Source organism: Lithobates pipiens, unplaced genomic scaffold (genome assembly GCF_037356315.1).
Source record: "Lithobates pipiens isolate NorthernLeopardFrog02 unplaced genomic scaffold, aLitPip1_a1.2 Scaffold_23, whole genome shotgun sequence".
NCBI lineage: Eukaryota > Metazoa > Chordata > Amphibia > Anura > Ranidae > Lithobates > Lithobates pipiens.
In genome coordinates, this window is record NW_027507785.1 from 75,101,837 (window position 1) to 75,121,938 (window position 20,102).

At 44.0% G+C, this 20,102-nt stretch overlaps 1 protein-coding gene across 1 annotated transcript in view; it reads right to left on the bottom strand.

Annotated features, from left to right (window-relative positions):
- CFAP20DC (CFAP20 domain containing) overlaps positions 1-20,102 on the bottom strand; it is a 490,970-nt gene that overhangs the window by 434,243 nt on the left and 36,625 nt on the right. The window contains exon 5 of the mRNA XM_077451901.1: positions 9,373-9,445. Within this exon, the coding sequence (XP_077308027.1) occupies positions 9,373-9,445 (73 nt within the window). The remainder of the gene's footprint in view (positions 1-9,372; positions 9,446-20,102) is intronic.

Below are 20,102 nucleotides of genomic sequence, written 5' to 3' on the forward strand. Positions count from 1 at the left end.
AGCCTGTTGCTCCTGCCCTACCCCTACCACCCCTGCGGAAGGGCCTGCCTCTTCCTCTGCATGTCATTTTTTAAATGACCCTGTGACAAAACTCTTAGTCCCTATACCGCTGAAGGACTGCTGCAGTATAGGTGAGCGGTCAGCAGTGGTGCACGTCAACCCTATCTATTGTGGACCTATAGCGGTCCTTACAGAACAGCAGACTGTACCGCACTCAAGCCTATGTACCGTAGCACCCTATACCAAGTTACCAGTCCTTATAAGAACTTTTGTGGACCAAGCAGGTTGTGTATTAGTGTTTAGCAGACTGTACGTCAGTCCCTATACCGCTGAAGGACTGCTGCAGTATAGGGCAGCGGTCAGCAGTGGTGCACGTCAACCCTATCTATTGTGGACCGATAGCGGTCCTTACAGAACAGCAGACTGTACCGCACTCAAGCCTATGTACCGTAGCACCCTATACCAAGTTACCAGTCCTTATAAGAACTTTTGTGGACCAAGCAGGTTGTGTATTAGTGTTTAGCAGACTGTACGTCAGTCCCTATACCGCTGAAGGACTGCTGCAGTATAGGGCAGCGGTCAGCAGTGGTGCACGTCAACCCTATCTATTGTGGACCGATAGCGGTCCTTACAGAACAGCAGACTGTACCGCACTCAAGCCTATGTACCGTAGCACCCTATACCAAGTTACCAGTCCTTATAAGAACTTTTGTGGACCAAGCAGGTTGTGTATTAGTGTTTAGCAGACTGTACGTCAGTCCCTATACCGCTGAAGGACTGCTGCAGTATAGGGCAGCGGTCAGCAGTGGTGCACGTCAACCCTATCTATTGTGGACCGATAGCGGTCCTTACAGAACAGCAGACTGTACCGCACTCAAGCCTATGTACCGTAGCACCCTATACCAAGTTACCAGTCCTTATAAGAACTTTTGTGGAACAAGCAGGTTGTGTGTTAGTGATTAGCAGACTGTACGTCAGTCCCTATACCGCTGAAGGACTGCTGCAGTATAGGTGAGCGGTCAGCAGTGGTGCACGTCAACCCTATCTATTGTGGACCGATAGCGGTCCTTACAGAACAGCAGACTGTACCGCACTCAAGCCTATGTACCGTAGCACCCTATACCAAGTTACCAGTCCTTATAAGAACTTTTGTGGACCAAGCAGGTTGTGTATTAGTGTTTAGCAGACTGTACGTCAGTCCCTATACCGCTGAAGGACTGCTGCAGTATAGGGCAGCGGTCAGCAGTGGTGCACGTCAACCCTATCTATTGTGGACCGATAGCGGTCCTTACAGAACAGCAGACTGTACCGCACTCAAGCCTATGTACCGTAGCACCCTATACCAAGTTACCAGTCCTTATAAGAACTTTTGTGGAACAAGCAGGTTGTGTATTAGTGTTTAGCAGACTGTACGTCAGTCCCTATACCGCTGAAGGACTGCTGCAGTATAGGTGAGCGGTCAGCAGTGGTGCACGTCAACCCTATCTATTGTGGACCGATAGCGGTCCTTACAGAACAGCAGACTGTACCGCACTCAAGCCTATGTACCGTAGCACCCTATACCAAGTTACCAGTCCTTATAAGAACTTTTGTGGAACAAGCAGGTTGTGTGTTAGTGATTAGCAGACTGTACGTCAGTCCCTATACCGCTGAAGGACTGCTGCAGTATAGGTGAGCGGTCAGCAGTGGTGCACGTCAACCCTATCTATTGTGGACCGATAGCGGTCCTTACAGAACAGCAGACTGTACCGCACTCAAGCCTATGTACCGTAGCACCCTATACCAAGTTACCAGTCCTTATAAGAACTTTTGTGGAACAAGCAGGTTGTGTATTAGTGTTTAGCAGACTGTACGTCAGTCCCTATACCGCTGAAGGACTGCTGCAGTATAGGTGAGCGGTCAGCAGTGGTGCACGTCAACCCTATCTATTGTGGACCGATAGCGGTCCTTACAGAACAGCAGACTGTACCGCACTCAAGCCTATGTACCGTAGCACCCTATACCAAGTTACCAGTCCTTATAAGAACTTTTGTGGAACAAGCAGGTTGTGTGTTAGTGATTAGCAGACTGTACGTCAGTCCCTATACCGCTGAAGGACTGCTGCAGTATAGGTGAGCGGTCAGCAGTGGTGCACGTCAACCCTATCTATTGTGGACCGATAGCGGTCCTTACAGAACAGCAGACTGTACCGCACTCAAGCCTATGTACCGTAGCACCCTATACCAAGTTACCAGTCCTTATAAGAACTTTTGTGGAACAAGCAGGTTGTGTATTAGTGTTTAGCAGACTGTACGTCAGTCCCTATACCGCTGAAGGACTGCTGCAGTATAGGTGAGCGGTCAGCAGTGGTGCACGTCAACCCTATCTATTGTGGACCGATAGCGGTCCTTACAGAACAGCAGACTGTACCGCACTCAAGCCTATGTACCGTAGCACCCTATACCAAGTTACCAGTCCTTATAAGAACTTTTGTGGACCAAGCAGGTTGTGTATTAGTTTTTAGCAGACTGTACGTCAGTCCCTATACCGCTGAAGGACTGCTGCAGTATAGGTGAGCGGTCAGCAGTGGTGCACGTCAACCCTATCTATTGTGGACCGATAGCGGTCCTTACAGAACAGCAGACTGTACCGCACTCAAGCCTATGTACCGTAGCACCCTATACCAAGTTACCAGTCCTTATAAGAACTTTTGTGGAACAAGCAGGTTGTGTATTAGTGTTTAGCAGACTGTACGTCAGTCCCTATACCGCTGAAGGACTGCTGCAGTATAGGTGAGCGGTCAGCAGTGGTGCACGTCAACCCTATCTATTGTGGACCGATAGCGGTCCTTACAGAACAGCAGACTGTACCGCACTCAAGCCTATGTACCGTAGCACCCTATACCAAGTTACCAGTCCTTATAAGAACTTTTGTGGACCAAGCAGGTTGTGTATTAGTTTTTAGCAGACTGTACGTCAGTCCCTATACCGCTGAAGGACTGCTGCAGTATAGGGCAGCGGTCAGCAGTGGTGCACGTCAACCCTATCTATTGTGGACCGATAGCGGTCCTTACAGAACAGCAGACTGTACCGCACTCAAGCCTATGTACCGTAGCACCCTATACCAAGTTACCAGTCCTTATAAGAACTTTTGTGGAACAAGCAGGTTGTGTGTTAGTGATTAGCAGACTGTACGTCAGTCCCTATACCGCTGAAGGACTGCTGCAGTATAGGGCAGCGGTCAGCAGTGGTGCACGTCAACCCTATCTATTGTGGACCGATAGCGGTCCTTACAGAACAGCAGACTGTACCGCACTCAAGCCTATGTACCGTAGCACCCTATACCAAGTTACCAGTCCTTATAAGAACTTTTGTGGAACAAGTGAGTTGTGAATGTTTAGCAGACTGCAGCAGAAGGGCAGCAGTCAAGTATAATATCCTTTCTATATTTGGAAGAAAGAATATTATACATGTACAAGCCTATTACTGTACCACTGATACCAGTCCTGAAAAGAACCTTTGTGGAACTAATAATAACAGCAAGTCTTTAAAATTACCCTCACTGCCTGACAACACTGCTTCCTTCCTGTCCCTATACAAATTGGCAAAAAAAGAGAACGATTAGTGGTTACTGGAACAGCTCTTTTGTGGACCTTGATAGTAACAGCTAATGATGATGATGATGATGATGATGATGAAAGACTAATCTGGCTGTCCCTGTAGCATACACCGTCCTTTCCCTTTCTCTAAACTAACAAAAGACACTCAGGCTGCTGCAAGAATCAGCAGCACAGCAAACCTATCAACACCTAACACCTATACCAGTCCTGAAAAGAACTTTTGTGTACCAAATAGCTAGTGGTTTATCTCTCCCTACTCCACACAGGAACCTGTCCCTATCTTAACAGAAGAAAGAATGTAAAATGGCCACCGGATCGGGTGTATTTATAGGTTAGGGGGAATGTACAAGTGTCCATGTGCTGTCATGTCTCAATTGGCTGTCCTGTATCACATGATAAACGTGTCACCAAAGGTTAAAGTTCTTGTATACATTAAACACGTAAGTCCGCCGCGGCGAACGACGGAAAAAGGCGTTCGAACGTGCGGACCGCGAATGTCGGAAATTCGCCGCGAAACGACCGCCGGGCGAACCGTTCGGCCATCACTATTGGACAATTATCCTCATTTTCAAACTTTTATCCTATCAAAGAGCAGAATGGCAAATGCAAGCCCCAACAAAAAGCATTTATCATTTGCTTAGACACTGTTGTTTTCTGTTTGCATAACTAACTGGAAATGAAGGACGGGCTCATACTGTCTTAATCTTTAAATGCCTATCGACCTTGTATACAATCCTGTCTGTTTATGCAGCAAAATGCTAAGGAGACAATCAGCCTTGAAGCAGACATTTTCATCACTATGCAAAGTTGTTACATGCAGCCTCCCACAAGTACTCACTCCACACTGTGCTCTACAACATAGATACATTTCCCTTTTTTGTGTCCTTTCCTATTACCCCAATTGCTTTTAAGATGATGATGAGGTTACATCAAGCTATGCTGGTTTTCATTTGAAAAACTTTTGTAATTTCAGATGAGAATACGGCTAAAGGACTGATAACCATCTAAAAAGGAAGCAGCTATGTTTAACCACTTTTAGCCCTTGTACCAACGGTCGGAGATTCCGACAACCAAATCCGTCGGAGTAATTCCGAAAGAGGTCCGGAAGTGATGTTGCATAAACACGGTCGGACTAAGTTGTCGGAAAATCCGATTGTACATAACGTGATGATGTTATTTCGCTACGACAGGACTACGTTCAGGCTAGTAGCCAATAGCTTTGGTCTAGGAATTTGATCTGAGCATGCACGGCACTTTGTCCGTCGGAGTAGGCTACACATGATCGGAGTATGTCCGATAGGAGCATTTTGTCGGAAAATTTTACCGGCAAGTTGGAAAACTTGGTCCGTCGGATATTCCGATGGAAACAGTCCGATGCAGACCACACACAGTCGGAATATCCGACAAAACGGTCCGATAGGAAACATTCCGTCAGAATCTCTGTGTGTACAAGGGCTAAGACTGGGCTTCTTTTTTAAGATTTGGTGTTTACAAGTTAAAAACAAATTTTTTTTGCTAGAAAATTACTTAGAACTCCCAAACATTATACATTTTTTTTCTAACATCCTAGAGAATAAAATGGCGGTCGTTGCAATACTTTCTGTCACACCATATTTGCCCAGCGGTCTTGCAAGCGCACTTTTTAAAAAAAAAAATACACTGGCTCCAACCATTCCAATTACACTGGACTGCCACTTAGAGATAATACTTAGCATCACTGGAATAATGGATAGGTGGGGGTCAAATGCACTATCAGTTTCACTGGAATGGTCTGTGGATTCGATGTTCTTAGATCTGACTCCTACTCCACTCCATACTATGCCCCTAATCTCAGGAATTTGCATATTGAAAAGTTCACAGGTATGATGATAACCCAACCAGTGTGTGTGTGATGTCCTTAGCAGCCTTGCTGCTATAAGCTTCAGCTTATGTTGTCAAAACTGAAATCCAGCATAACATTTTTAGAAATGTAGAATGCATTTACTATTCTTTGAGGCGATTCAGTTCGCATTGTGCGCTATACAAGTATTTCATTCATTCATTCATTCAGTACATTTCACACTTGATGCAATGATTAACATTATTAAATGTACCACTAAAACCCAATCATGTGTGTTTTAGTGCTTATTTACTGACAAGGAATATGATGCCAGGACAAGATCAGAGAGATGAGCTCCATAGTCTCTTGCTCAGACTCTTTACTGTCCAATCACAGGATGTGGGAAAGAGGTGACCTTGTGTTGGTTAACCCCTTTCTGCTGGCTCCTAGTGGGTCTTTAGGGGTTCATAATGCTGGCGGTCTGGTAGGCAGGCTCCTAATCATGTGGTTACTGTGATTGGCTGTAAAAGTGACCGCAGGCCAGATCAAAGAGATGAGCTCCATAGTCTCTTGCTCAGTCTCTTTACTGTTCAAACACAGGCTATGGGAAAGAGGGGACCTTGTTGTGTTGGTTAACCCCTTTCTGCCGGCTCCCAGTGGTTCTTTAGGGGTTCATAATGCCGGAGATCTGGTAGGCAGGCCCCTGATCATGTGATTACTGTGATTGGCTATAAAAGTGACCACGTGACTGAGAGCCTTTCCCACTAGCTTTCTTAATGTAAACAGGACCAGGAGCTGTTGGTGACAGCGGTCAAGATGCCAGGGGTGATGAGTGTGTTCCCAACACAAAACAGCAGGCTGGCTTTTTGCATATATGTGGCAGCACAATATGAAGGAACACCATCACGTTGGCACAATTATGCATACCACTAGTAGCAACAGGTAAATTTCAGTAGAGAAATGTCAGGTTACCAGCCTGCAGAGATAGCAGGTAAAACAGCTGCCATGCATATATTTGTTCATTTAGCTGTTTGCCTGGAGTTCAGCTTCAAGAAAAAACACATATGAATAAAAATAAAATGTTAAAATGGAAAACTTCACCTCCAGTGCCTTTTTCTGCCCTTAAACAGCCTTTGTATACACTGTGTGCTCAAATATAATCTGGGCCAATTTTGCTTTCTGTATTTTCTAAAAAGAGCAACGTTAATGTATTTATTGTGCCTAACAGTTTTCTTCTCACCCAAGAGCGAAAATTATTCCTTTTGATTTCTTAATGGTTTCTAAATAATGAAAGTGTTATGTTAAGAAACAAGCAAACACTTTTATTGGTTTGGACGCAGCAGCCCATGGGAACACTTATAATGTCCTTTCAATCATGCTACTATCAAATGCATGAACTTTTAAAGCTCAGCTCCAGTCAAAGGTTTTTAAAATTGTAAAAAGATCCTGTTGCCAGACCATACATTTCAACAACAAACTTGCCATGAGGTCATATATTCATTTACCATACAGGTATTTTATATTGTTTCCTTGTAAAAGCTTTTGTTGAAATTCAAATGTCCTGAGATTGCTCTTGGGCACCACCATCTTGGATGTGATGTCATCACTGGAAGCTGCTGCCCAAAAAACAATGAACCTATCACTGTGCCAGTAAAACAAAATTGAGTGATGGGGGCACTAAATGATTGTATTATATTCCATATATGTCATATACCATAAAATAAAGTGAACGTGTGCATAAAGTGCAGTATTTCCTTTTATGCGCCTATGGTCACATCACTTCCGTCAGTTTCCTTTTATGCGCTTCCGTCAGCTTCCGGTTCTCTCCCATGCACAAGTGGAACGCACAGCGGCTTTGGACGCGAGCCCAGCGGCAAGCGGCTTTATAATACAATCTCTGCAGGCTATCCTCAGTGCCAGGCTAAGGCACACATAAATGTAAGCAGACAACCTTCATGCTTTATGTATGATTTTAAATAAACCAACAGTATTGCACTATATACAGGCATACCCCACTTTTAAGTACACAATGGGGTTTATTTACTAAAGTTTGAAAGTGCAAAATCATGCTCACTTCTGAATAGAAACCAATGAGCTTCCAGGTTTTATTACCAAAGCTTAATTGAACAAGCCGAGGTTAGAAGCTCATTGGTTTCTATGCAGAAGTGAACCTGATTTCGCACTTTCAAGCTTTAGTAAATAAACCCCATTGTGTACTTAAAAGTGGGGTATGCCTGTAGTGTCCCTTTGTTTCTTCCATATGGGATATTTTGGTGGAGAGGAGGTCACATTATAGAGGATTCATCTGGTAACCTTTGGTATCCAATCCAGGATTTCCCAAAGTGCATTAAGCCCCATACACACGATCAGAAATGCTGTCAGCAATAGTCTGATGTGAGCTTTTGATCAGAAATTCCGACCGTGTGTATGCCTCATTGGACTTTTGCTGGCGGAATTCCTGCCAGCAAAAGATTGAGAGCAGGTTCTCTATTTTTCGGTCAGGAAAAGTTCCAATTAGAAATTCCGCTTGTCTGTACAAATTCTGACATTCGAAATTCCCACGAATGCTCGGAAACAATTCAACACATGCTCAGAAGCATTGAACTTAATTTTCTCGGCTCCTCGTAGTGTTGTACATCACTGCGTTCTTGACGGCCGAAAGTTCAGAGAACTTTTGTGTGACCCGTGTGTATGCAAGCCAAGCTTGAGCGTAATTCCGTCGGAAAAAACCATCCAAGTTTTTTCCGATGGAAAATCTGCTCATGTGTATGGGGCTTTAGACCTTCTTTTTAAATTAAAGAGATCACATCCATCTGGTGAGCAGCTTTCAATTTAGAGCACATTGGGTGGATTTCAATATATATGGTGAAGGAATTCCCTCTTGCTTTTGGCGTGGCTCTACTAATCAAGACACATTATTGGAAATATGGACTTATAAAATATAATTTTATTAATGATTTTTTAATCACCCTCATATTAGATATGTTTTTTTTTTCTCATTGCACTTTATGCATATCTTCACTTTGTGTATGATATTTGTTTGATAAAAGGAAATACTGCACTTTATGCACACGTTCACTTTATTTTATGGTATATGACATATAAGGAATATAATACAATCACTTAGCGCCCCCTAAAGCCCCATACACACTATCAGATTTTCTGCAGATTTTTGTCTTCAGATTTACCAAAACCATATAATATGAGGTCAAACCTTAGGAGTTTCAATTTGTATGCAATCAGGCAGGCCCTTGCACTACATGGTTTTGGTAAACCTGAAGACAAAAATCAGCAGAAAATCTGATAGTATGTATGGGACCTAACACTCAATTTTGTTTTACTGGCACAGTGATAGGTTCAATGTTTTTTGGGGAGCAGCTTTGTACACAAAGGGGGTTGATTTACTAAAGACAAATCCACTCTGCACTACAAGTTCTAACTTGAATTCTATCATGTTAGAAGCAAGGAAGGACACCGATTGTTAACAGCATCACATGAAATTTTATATATCTTATTTTATATCCCGTTTTGATGATTTGTATGGTAATTTTTATTGGCAATGTGTGCTTTCTTACCTCAATTTTTAATGTGTGCTTTCTTACCTCAATTAAAAAGAAATGTTAAAAAAAAAAAGCAAAATATGCAGATTTTCTATGTCCTACTATATTACTAAGACGTGACTTTCAGTCAGTCCGAGAAAGAATCCTGTACTTTTTCTGTATGGGCTGTTGTGTTGCTCTAAACAGATGGCATGTACATGGTATCCCTTGGGAAATCTCAGAATAAACTGATGCCTTGGAAATAACAATTAAATTAGCTTAATTACTTCATGTCGACTTGATAAGTCACTGTTTCCAATGCAAAATCTGCCAGTTGCAATTAATGGCTAGTCGTACTAATTCAATTGATGAAGTGTCTCCTTTGTGGGAAGAATGAAGTTATTTCAGTGACTTACAGTAGTTCGGCAGAAAAGTCTTGTCCTAGCGGGATGTACAGCTGCAGGATCAGAAACCTCTGGATCAGTCCAACTAAAGATGATAAACAACAGATAAAAAACAAGCATTCAGTGTCAAAGTGATCAAGCAAGAATATGCAATAATGTACTGTATGTTCAGAAGCACTTTTATAAGCAACAGATGTTTATGCAAATCTACAGGAATGTTTTAAAGTGAAGCTGCGCTCGCTGCAAATATCCAGTCTTATTAAAGAAAAAAAACTGTATTCAAGATGTATAGGCTTACCTCCATACACCTACTACAGTATAGCAGGAGACAACAGAGTTTGACCTATTGTACTTGGTAATCTAATGCCACGTACACACGTAGCCAACTATCCAGCGGACTTAGTCTGATGGACTTCCCGCCGGACTTTCCGAACGAGCTACTTACCCACACACGGCACTTTTTCAGCGGACTAATATGGCGTACTAAGTCCGCCGGACTATCCGTCGTACTTTTGAAATGAACGGACTCGCCCACACACGCGGACGAAAGTCCGCTCATTTTGAGCACGTCTCCAGGTAGCCGGGGACAGCGAAGGAGGCGTCGCTGGCCACGTCACCTGGTATGGACTTAAAGGGGAACCCCTACGCCGAAAAATCGGCGTGGGGGTCCCCCCTAGGTCCACATCAAACCCTTGTCCGAGCACGCAGCCCGGCTGGCCAGGAAAGGGGTGGGGTCGAGCGAGCGGCCCCACCCCTCCTGAGCCGTACCAGGCCGCGTGCCCTCAACATGGGGGCGCGCCCCCCACCCCAAAGCACCTAGTCCCCATGTTGATGAGGACAAGGGCCTCTTCCCGACAACCCTGGCCATTTAATAAGGGGGCCCCCGGATACTGGCCCCCCACTCTATGTGAATGAGTATGGGGTACAATGTACCCCTACCCATTCACCTGTGGAAAAAAGTTAAAATAAAACACAACACACAAGGGTTAAAATAGTTTATTGCACAGCTCCGGGGGTCTTCTGTCCGTCTTCGGGGGTTTTCTCGCTGGACTCCTCTGCTATCTTCTGCTAGCTCTTTTACTAACGGAGGAGCCCGGCTTTCTTCTTCGCCGCCGCCCTCTTCTTCCGACTTCGGGGGTCTTGTCCCCCTTTTCGGGGGTCTTGTCCCCCTCTTCAGTTCTTTTTGCCGGGCCACCGCGCCTTCTTCTAGCTCTTTTACAGGCGGTGGCCCGGTCTTCTGTCGCCGCTGTCGCCGTCTTCTGTTCTTCTAGAAGAAGGCGCGGTGACCCGGCAAGAAGAACCCGAAGAGGGGGACAAGACCCCCAAAGTCGGAAGAAGAGGGTGGCGATGAAGAAGAAAGCCGGGCTCCTCCGCTAGTAAAAGAGCTAGCAGAAGATAGCGGAGGAGTCCGGCGAGAAGACCCCCGAGGACGGACCTCCTGGAGCTATGCAATAAACTATTTTAACTCTTGTGTGTTGTGTTTTATTTTTACTTTTTTCCACAGGTGAATGGAAATGTGAATTCACATAGGGTGGGGGGCTGGTATCCGGGGGCCCCCTTATTAAAGGGGGCTCACGGATTCCGATAAGTCCCCCGCCCGCAGACCCCGACAACCAATGGCCAGGGTTGTTGGGAAGAGGCCCTTGTCCTCATCAACATGGGGACAAGGTGCTTTGGGGTGGGGTGGCCACGCGGCCCCCCCTTCCCCAAGGCACCCCCCATGTTGAGGGCACACTCGCTCGTCCCCACCCCCTTTCCTGGCTGGCCAGGTAGCGTGCTCGGACAAGGGTCTGATGTGGACCTAGGGGGAACCCCCACGCCGATTTTTCGGCGTAGGGGTTCCCCTTTAAGTCCATACCAGGTGACGGGGCCAGCGACGCCTCCTTTGCTGGCCCCGGCTACCTGGAGACACGCTCAAAATGAGCGGACTTTTCTCCAGGCCGGAAAAGTCCGTTCATTTCAAAAGTACGGCGGACTGGCACACACACGGCCGGATTGTCCGCCGAAATGCGAGTCCGGCAGACAGATTGGAGTGCAAAAATACTTTCTAAGCCTACACACGGGGGATTGTCCGGCGGACTTGAGTCCGCCGGACTTTTTCACCGGATTGTTTGATCGTGTGTACGAGGCATAAGGCTTCATGTACACTGCTGCTGGTAAACGGACATTTAGGAGCAGTTGGGTGTTTGTTTTTTTAGCTGCCCCGGGAACTTTCCCCTTTGTTATCTTACCAGTACATGTACACATAGTCATTTCCAGGCAGTTGAGTTTAGAAGCCTTTTTTTGGAAATCAAAAAAATGCAGACATCCCAAGTCTCCCACGAGGTGCGAGAGCCTCCCGCATTTTGGCAGTGGCTCCCGGATACTCGCAAGTGCTGCCTGATATCCTGGCTGTGGGGCTGATCCTGGATGGTCCTCTGGTTCACAGTCAGGGATGATCAGTGCAGCAGGCATACACTCCACACTGCATTTCCTATTTAATATTACTACATTCTGCAGTATGTAAGTCATCTCAGTCATCTCTAAAACCACACCCCATTTAAACCACGTGCAATATGTAGCACGGTTTAAGCCACGCCCACCTCCCTGAAATTATTTTTCGCAAGTTGGGATGTCTGAAAATGCGTTCAGGACTGATGTTCAGAGGCATTTGAAATTACCTGTAACAGCTTGTAAATGTGTGTAAACGCGGTAAGGCTTCATATACATGGGACGTTGTTTAATCTCTCCTGAACGATCTAACTTGACAGCTAGAAACTGATGTCTATAGCATTTAGCCACATTTCATTCACAGGAATTTTTCATTTTTGACTATTTAAAAAAAAAAAAACACTTCTGAATGCAAGCGCAGCTAAACACGGCATGTAAACGCGTCTAAACTGATGTTTTTAAGCCTGGGTTCACACTGTGCTGCGAGAAAGAAGCCGTGCACGAAATCGCACAATTTCAATCCCCCATGTCAGTCCCAATTTCAGCAGCGATTTTTACAGACATCTGTGCAGGTTTCTGCACAGATGTCAAAGGAAAACGCATTCTGATATCGCAAAAAGTAGTACAGAAAGACTTTTTGAAATTGGTGCGGCGCCGCACCAATTAGGACCGTGCCATTGCCCGCAATTGCCGCCAATCTGACACGTGATTTGAAATGTCAAATTGCAATAGTGTAAACCAGGGCTAAACCCGGGTTACTATCTGTCAAGTTAAATCGTTCAGGAGAGGTTGTAAAATGTCCCGTGTACATTAAGCCTAAGACACTTGGTGAGACATGCTCCTCTCTTTCTCAGACCTACAAGTCTGTATGAGGATGCTTGTAATGAGGGGTATGGCAGAAATTCATCCATGCCAGTGTAGAATACAGGAGCAGGAGCGCAGGAATTGCATTCCTAGTAAAGCAATTTTGCCAGCAAAAGACAGTTAACCACCTCTGGAAAATGTACCCCCCTTCATGACCAGACCATTTTTTGCAATACGGCACTGGTATTGGTTAAAGTGGTTAAATCATAAAAGAACCAAGTTCCTCACAACTTCCTTCCCATTCTGCATTACTGCTTCAATCAAATAAATCTTAGGTATATCAAGGGATTGTGATCTAGTATGTATATCCACTTTAATGTCGCGTACACACGACCGGACTTTCCAGCAGACTAGGTCCGACGGTCTTCCCGATGGACTTTTGGCGGAGTTCCGACGGACTTTCCAAATGAACGGACTTGGCCACACACAATCACACCAAAGTCTGATGGATTTGAATGTGATGATGTACGACCAGACTAGAATAAGGAAGTTCATAGCCAGTAACCAATAGCTGCCCTAGCGTCGGTTTTTGTCCATCAGACTAGCATACAGACGAGCAGATTTCTCCATAGGAACTGGGTATGGCGGAGTTCCGGCGGAAAATTTGAAACATGTTCTATTTCTAAAGTCCGTCAGATTTTTGGACAGCAAAGGTCCTATGAAGCCCACACACGATCTAATTGTCCGGTGGATTAGTTCCGTCGGACCTTTGCTGTCAAAAAAAAAAAAATGATTTAGTTACTCCCGAAATTCGTTTTTTTATTTAATTTGTTTTGTTAAAAAATGGATTTGTCCGAAAATCCAAAATAATTAAGGTTGAATCTGTCCTTAAAGGCTTATGGTGTCTGTCGAATGTTCTAAGAAGATTCGACGGAGCAGCTAAACTGTACGACGCCGCAATCGTACATTTCCGGTTGAATGTTCCGCCTACAAGCAATAGTAGAATTCTAATGTTGTATGACACTAGTAATAATTATATTTATTAATAATTATTACTAGTCAACCAACATTAGAATTCTTCTATAGCCTGTGGGTGGAACATTTGACCATAAATGTAAAAAAGGAAAAGAAACTGTGCTGAGGAAAAATTGGCATCAAAGTGCGAAAGTTAAATCTAAAATATGTGTGAAGCTGCAACTCTACTGCATGAACATATCTTACAGTAAAAACAAACAAAACAACTACAGAGCTGCGCTAAATCCAAATTTATAGTGTGCATAACACATTTGTGCAAAGAATTTTTGTGAGAAAAAACTTTCCCAAACAATTATGTCATTTGCAACTGTAAATCACAATACAATTGAGTACATATATACAGTAATGCCACATGTAGCGAACAAAAAACCTGAATATTGATTATCCAAGGATTATAAAAAAGAATATTATTAGAAAAAAATATTAATCCGTGCCCATATGAAAGTGGTACAGACAAATACCCAATTTTTCAAGTCCATATAAACAATGTGTATATAAAACACCCGTGAGAAGATGTAAAATGTAACCACTTTGCATCAAGGCCAATTTTGACATTTCTCTCCTACATTTAAAATTCATAATTTTTTTGCTAGAAAATTACATAGAACCCCCAAACATTATATATGTTTTTTTAGCAAAGACCCTAGAAAATACAATGGCAGTTGTTGGAACTTTTTATCTCGCACGGTATTTGCACAGCAATTTTTCGAACACGTTTTTTTCAGAAAAAAACAGTTTCATGCTTAAAAAAAAAAAAACTGTAAATTTATAAATTTTTATGCATAATGTGATAGATAAAGATACACTGAGTAAATAGATACCCAACATGTCACGCTTCAAAATTGCACGCGCTGGTGTAATGGCGCCAAACTTTGGTATTTAAAAATCCCCATAGGCGACGCTTTAAAATTTTTTACTGGTTACATGTTTTGCGTTACAGAGGAGGTCTAGGGCTAAAATTATTGCTATCACTCTAATGTTCGTGGCTATACCTCACATGTGCGGCACACCGCTTTCATTTCAGGTCACCTCGTGTTTGCAGACGCACGCTCAGGAGGGACGGGTTTGTCCGAGTGTGTATCGGTCGATGCACCGGACTTGAGGCTCCTTTTGATTCTATGCTTGTAAGTGTTACTCTTTTTTTTTCATACAATAAATACGTGGGTTTTACACTATCGGAGCTCTTTTGTCTTCTATGTTGCAACATCAACGTCCGTTCGGACCAACAATTGTTTGACTGGAGAGCACCGAGGGGTTGTCCACTGTTCGGAAATTACATATTATAAGGAAACTTCGTGATTGTGCGGAGATCTGGGAGATCCATTGTTGTTATAGGCTTTCTATGACCTTCTGTAACGGGAGGTCATGGGCATTTGGTAAGTAGCCAATCCTTAAGTTTTGGTGGTGGAACGATCACAATATATACATATGAAGATTAGTTTTATGGATGGACTTCATTTAAACTTTACATCTTCTCATGGGTGTTTTATATATGCATTGTTTATATGGACTTAAAAAATTGGGTATTTGTCTGCACCACTTTCATATGGGCACGAATTAATATTTTTTTCTAATAATATTCTTTTTTATAATCCTTGGATAATCAATATTCACGTTTTTTGTTCGCTACATGTGGGATTATATATATACTCAATTGTATTGTGATTTACAGTTGCAAATGACATAATTGTTTGGGAAAGTTTTTTTCTCACAAAAATTCTTTGCACAAATGTTATGCACACTATTAATTTGGATTTAGCGCAGCTCTGTAGTTGTTTTATTTGACCATAAATCTCCGCTCGTGGCGACTGCTTCATCGAATCTTCATGTGACATGTCGAATCTTTTCTCTCTATGTCGAATAATCTTAGACTAATAGAGTTAGGTTAGGCACATTCAACCTTTTTTGCTATTGTCTCTATAATGTCAAATCTTTTCTCTCTATGTCGAATCTTTTCTCTCTCTATGTAGAATAATCTTGGACTAATAGATCTAAGGTTAGGCACATTCGACCACAGGTTCTATGGACACGGATCGCTATTGTCAGCGTCATGTCGAATCTCCTATCTATATCGAACTGTTTTCACAACAAAAACGAAAATAAAGCATTTGTTTATGTCGGATCTTTCGGTTTTCAGATTCTGCACGTTCGTTATCGTTTGTTAAAACGATAATGAAAATACCCTAAATTCGGACGCAAATGCATTCAGACGAAAACGAATGAACATGTCAAGTGGTTTGCTCTGCACAACAGAAAATGGTTAAACTTTATTTGGACTAGAAGAAGAGAAGAATGAGAATATTAGAGAGAATCTGTGTCCCTCTCAGAATAATTAGTGCTTCATCTGCGGTGTTCACACACCCCAGTACATCGCAAGTTACAAGATGTATCAAGGGCCATTTGAGATTTTTATAGCACTTCAAAATCTAGAGACGTACAAGGAAAACTATTGTAGGGACATCTGACAGCAGTAAAAGGCTGCTGTGGAGACCAAACCTATTCATGTATAATGAATCATTTTCAGAGGAAGATATGGTGCTAATAGTGCTAGTATTATACTTTGTGAGTCAATAATAGCATTCCAGACGCTTCTTCAGATTCAGAATACTTTATTAACCCCAAAGGAAATGATTAAATACAGTATATAAATACATATTAGAACAAGCAAACATTCCCTACAGATAAAGCAGATACAACTAAACAAATGACACATAAAATTGACATGGTTTATTTTTATCTAAGTTATTTTTATCTAAGTTAATGAAAATGCAGATTTGTCATAAAGAAAAAGTAGGTACACCCCATACATTCCACATTTACCACTCCTTCACATCCATGAAATTAAAATCCGGTGTTCCAGGTTAGGTGCCAAGGATTGGAACCTTCTTAGACCCCTTTCACACGGGCTGTGTGATCAGGTCCGCCTGTCAGTTTTTAAGGCGGACCTGATCGGACACTCCATTCACCTCTATGGATTGGCGGATGTCATCGATGACATGTCCCCTGACACCCGTCGCTATCTGATTCGACCCTCTCAGCCAAAACCAGATGGATGGTGGTCCTATTTTCCATTCGTCTGGTGGTTGGGATCATATGAAAATGGACAAGCTGTGTGTTTTCATCCGATCTCCCCATAGAGGAGAGCAGGACTCTGTCCATCTCCGCTCTGCTTAGTGAGTGGGGACGGACCTGTCATCCCCCTGCTCAATGGGGATCAGCTGAGCTGAGGGTAAGCCAATCAAGTGACATTTTGCAGAGCTAAGCAATCGATCCCAACCTCCACCACCTGTGCCTCTTACTGATCCTATCCCCCCACCACTGATCTCATCCCTATCCCCCCCATCACCTCTGTTGTAAAAGTAATGGGGGGGATAGGGATGAGATCAGTGGTGGGGGGATAGGATCAGTAAGAGGCACAGGTGGTGGTGGGAGAGGATGGCACCACCACTGCCACCACTACCACTCCCTTCAAGTACCAACACAGCCACCCCCCCAAGTACCACCACTGCCACCCCCTCAAGTACCTCCATGGCTCCCCCTCCCCCCCAAGTACCACCACTGCCACACCCCAAGTACCACCGCTGCCACCCCCCCAAATACCAACGCTTGCCACCCCCTTAAGTAACTCCACTTGCCACCCCTCCCCCTCAAGTATCACCGCTGCTACCCCGTCAACATCACCGTTGCCACCCTCTCTCAAGTACCACTGCTGCCACCAATTAATAATTAGTGCTTTTGTACTGTCCCATTTCAATCTGTAATTTCTTATTTTTCAATTTCTTACTTTTCAAGCTTGTGTTATATTGTCCAAATGCTGTGTTAATGTTTAAACACTGATTTTGTTGGAAGTACCAATAAATATAGCCTTATTGATCATTTGCATTTTTATTCTCGTGCGTGATTGTGTTGACAGGGCCCCAGTGAACTGTATTGCCCGGGGGCCTATAATGCAATACAAGTGGCATGGATTTTAAAGGATTAAGTTGTCCAGGTCTGTCTGGCCTAGCCCAATACTTGACCATTTGATGCTAAATGGTGAGGTGACCTCAAAGGAAACCTTGAAAAAAATCTTTCCTCCATACTGCAGAATCAATGCGACTTTGCAGCTGTCCCAAGTAGGCTCTAAGACACGGCTCAGAAACCAGTAGATCGCAACCAGGTGGCTGATTGTGGTCCAGACTTGCTGACCCGCCTTACCAGAGCATCATACAGAGGGACTACTTGTAAAGTTTGCGCTGTAGTAGAGAGCAAGAGCCGCATAAGCCAATTCCTCCTCTGTAGTACTGGCTCCTGTCCCATTTGGAGTGATATCCCGGCTAGTGGTCTCCAGAGTGGTGCCAGCAGCAGAAAAAAGAGATCTTCAGGTCAGTGTGAAGCAATACACTGGGCATAATAGTATAATGCTGCTTTCACACTGACGAACTGCGGTTTACTTACATTGCTGGTACAGTGCAGTGTACCTGCAGCTTTCCATGCCATAGCATAGGAGATAATCAAGGCTGTGGGCATGCTAAAGGATTCGTTGGCAACTGGGACGTGCTTAAAGTGGTTGTAAACCCTAAAAAACAAAAACAAAAAAAAACCTTGCAAGACAAAGGCATAATGAGCTAGCATACATAGCATACTAGCTCATTATGAATTAATTACCTGAGATTGATACCTCCTTGTTCACCGCTCCGGCGACCGACATCACTCCCGGGGGTTACTTCCGGGTATCGCAGCTCCGGCACTGTGATTGGCCGGAGCCACGATGATGTCACTTGCACATACAGGTGGGAGCTGTAAACCCTTTACAACCACTTTAAGCAGACAGTCATAGACTGGATACACATTACATGACACAAGGCTGCGAAAGATAACTAATACAGCCCCTTTTACAAATCAGTTCTTCAACATTCTCTACAGCCCTACTTTGAAATTATTTGTGCCATATTTGATACTTCTCTTGTAGAGATCCATTTATGAGGAAAAAAAACATAAAAAGAGACAACACAGAAAAAAGTAACATTGTTCAAATGAATTAAACCAACACATTTAACTTTTAATAGTCTAAAATATTTTCATTCATTGTCCTGAGCAAGAATTTAGGTATGGAAAACATATACTATCATCTGCAGGGGCCCTGAGGGTCATACAATAGGTGCCTAAGGGCCACAGGTTGAACACTAGGGCTCTAAGCATTCTGGCTTAAGGACCGTACACACATTCGGCCCATGTATACGGCAGCTGGCTTCCGTCGAAGGGGCATGACCGAAAAAGATCTGCTGATCAACATCCGAACAGCCCTCTCAGCCAATGGCTAGTGTGTTCTGGCAGGAGGCCCCCCCCCCCCCCCCCCCCCGTCAGAACACAATAGCTCAGCGGTAAAATTGCTATACTATCATTGGATTGTTAGCAGATGATCTCCTCCCAGGCTCTTCAGTTTTTTTTTCATTCAGTCCTTTGCGCTGACATTCCAAACCTATAAAATGAAAAGGATTCAACCTAAATTGGTCCTTCTGCATGTATGAGTGCTGATAGGACTTTGATGGGAACATTAGATTACAATCTGCACCTGTGGGATGGTGTAATTTTAAAGGTTCTATGTTCAGGCATACCCTGCTTTAAGTATACTCATTTTACATGCACTCGCCAGTATGAACATACCTGCGAGTGTACGTAAAGTGCCTTGAAAGTACAGACATTCCAATGCCACGCAGCCGCAGCATGGCCCAGAAGGGCAGAGCTGTCGCTATTACTAGATGCCACAAGTGAAGAGGCAAAGTCCTGCCAGCCAGCCCAGAGTTGCCCACCAGCCGTTCCCACCATCCAGCCCAGAGTTGCCCACCAGCCAGCCCAGAGTTGCTGCCTAAACGTAAGTGGATTATTGTACAGTACTGTACAGAACTATGAACTTCACTCCCTGACCCCCCCACTACAGCCCATGGCCCTCCACTTCAGGCCTTGATCCCCCACTACAGCCCCTGACAGCCCCGGAAGTGATTGCTTTACTTTAAAGACAAGTCAGCAGCTACAAATACTGCAGCTGCTAACTTCCCGGTTCCCTACTGCGTATGTGCGAGCAGCGCAGCGCAATGGGAATTGTCTGCGCTGTCTCTGGGACCCGTGTGTATCCCAGCAGACAGCGCACCGGGACAGGAAGAGGCATAGACTCCCGTGGGAGTCTATGCCCGGAAGTGGATGCAAATACCTGTCTTAGACAGGTATCTGCACCCCCCTCCCCCTTGAAAGGTGCCAAATGTGACACCGGAGGGGGGGAGGGTTTCCGAAAAGCGGAGGTTCAATTTTTGTGTGTACCTCTGCTTTAAGAACATTTTCGTTTCACATACATGCTCAGGTCCCATTGTGTACTTAAAAGTGGTGTATACATGTATAGAGAAAAACACCTGTAAATCAGTAGTTGCATACTAAAATTCTACAAGCTGGTATCCATTGTGTAAATGCGGTAAGAGGCATTATTGCAAACTGTTGGT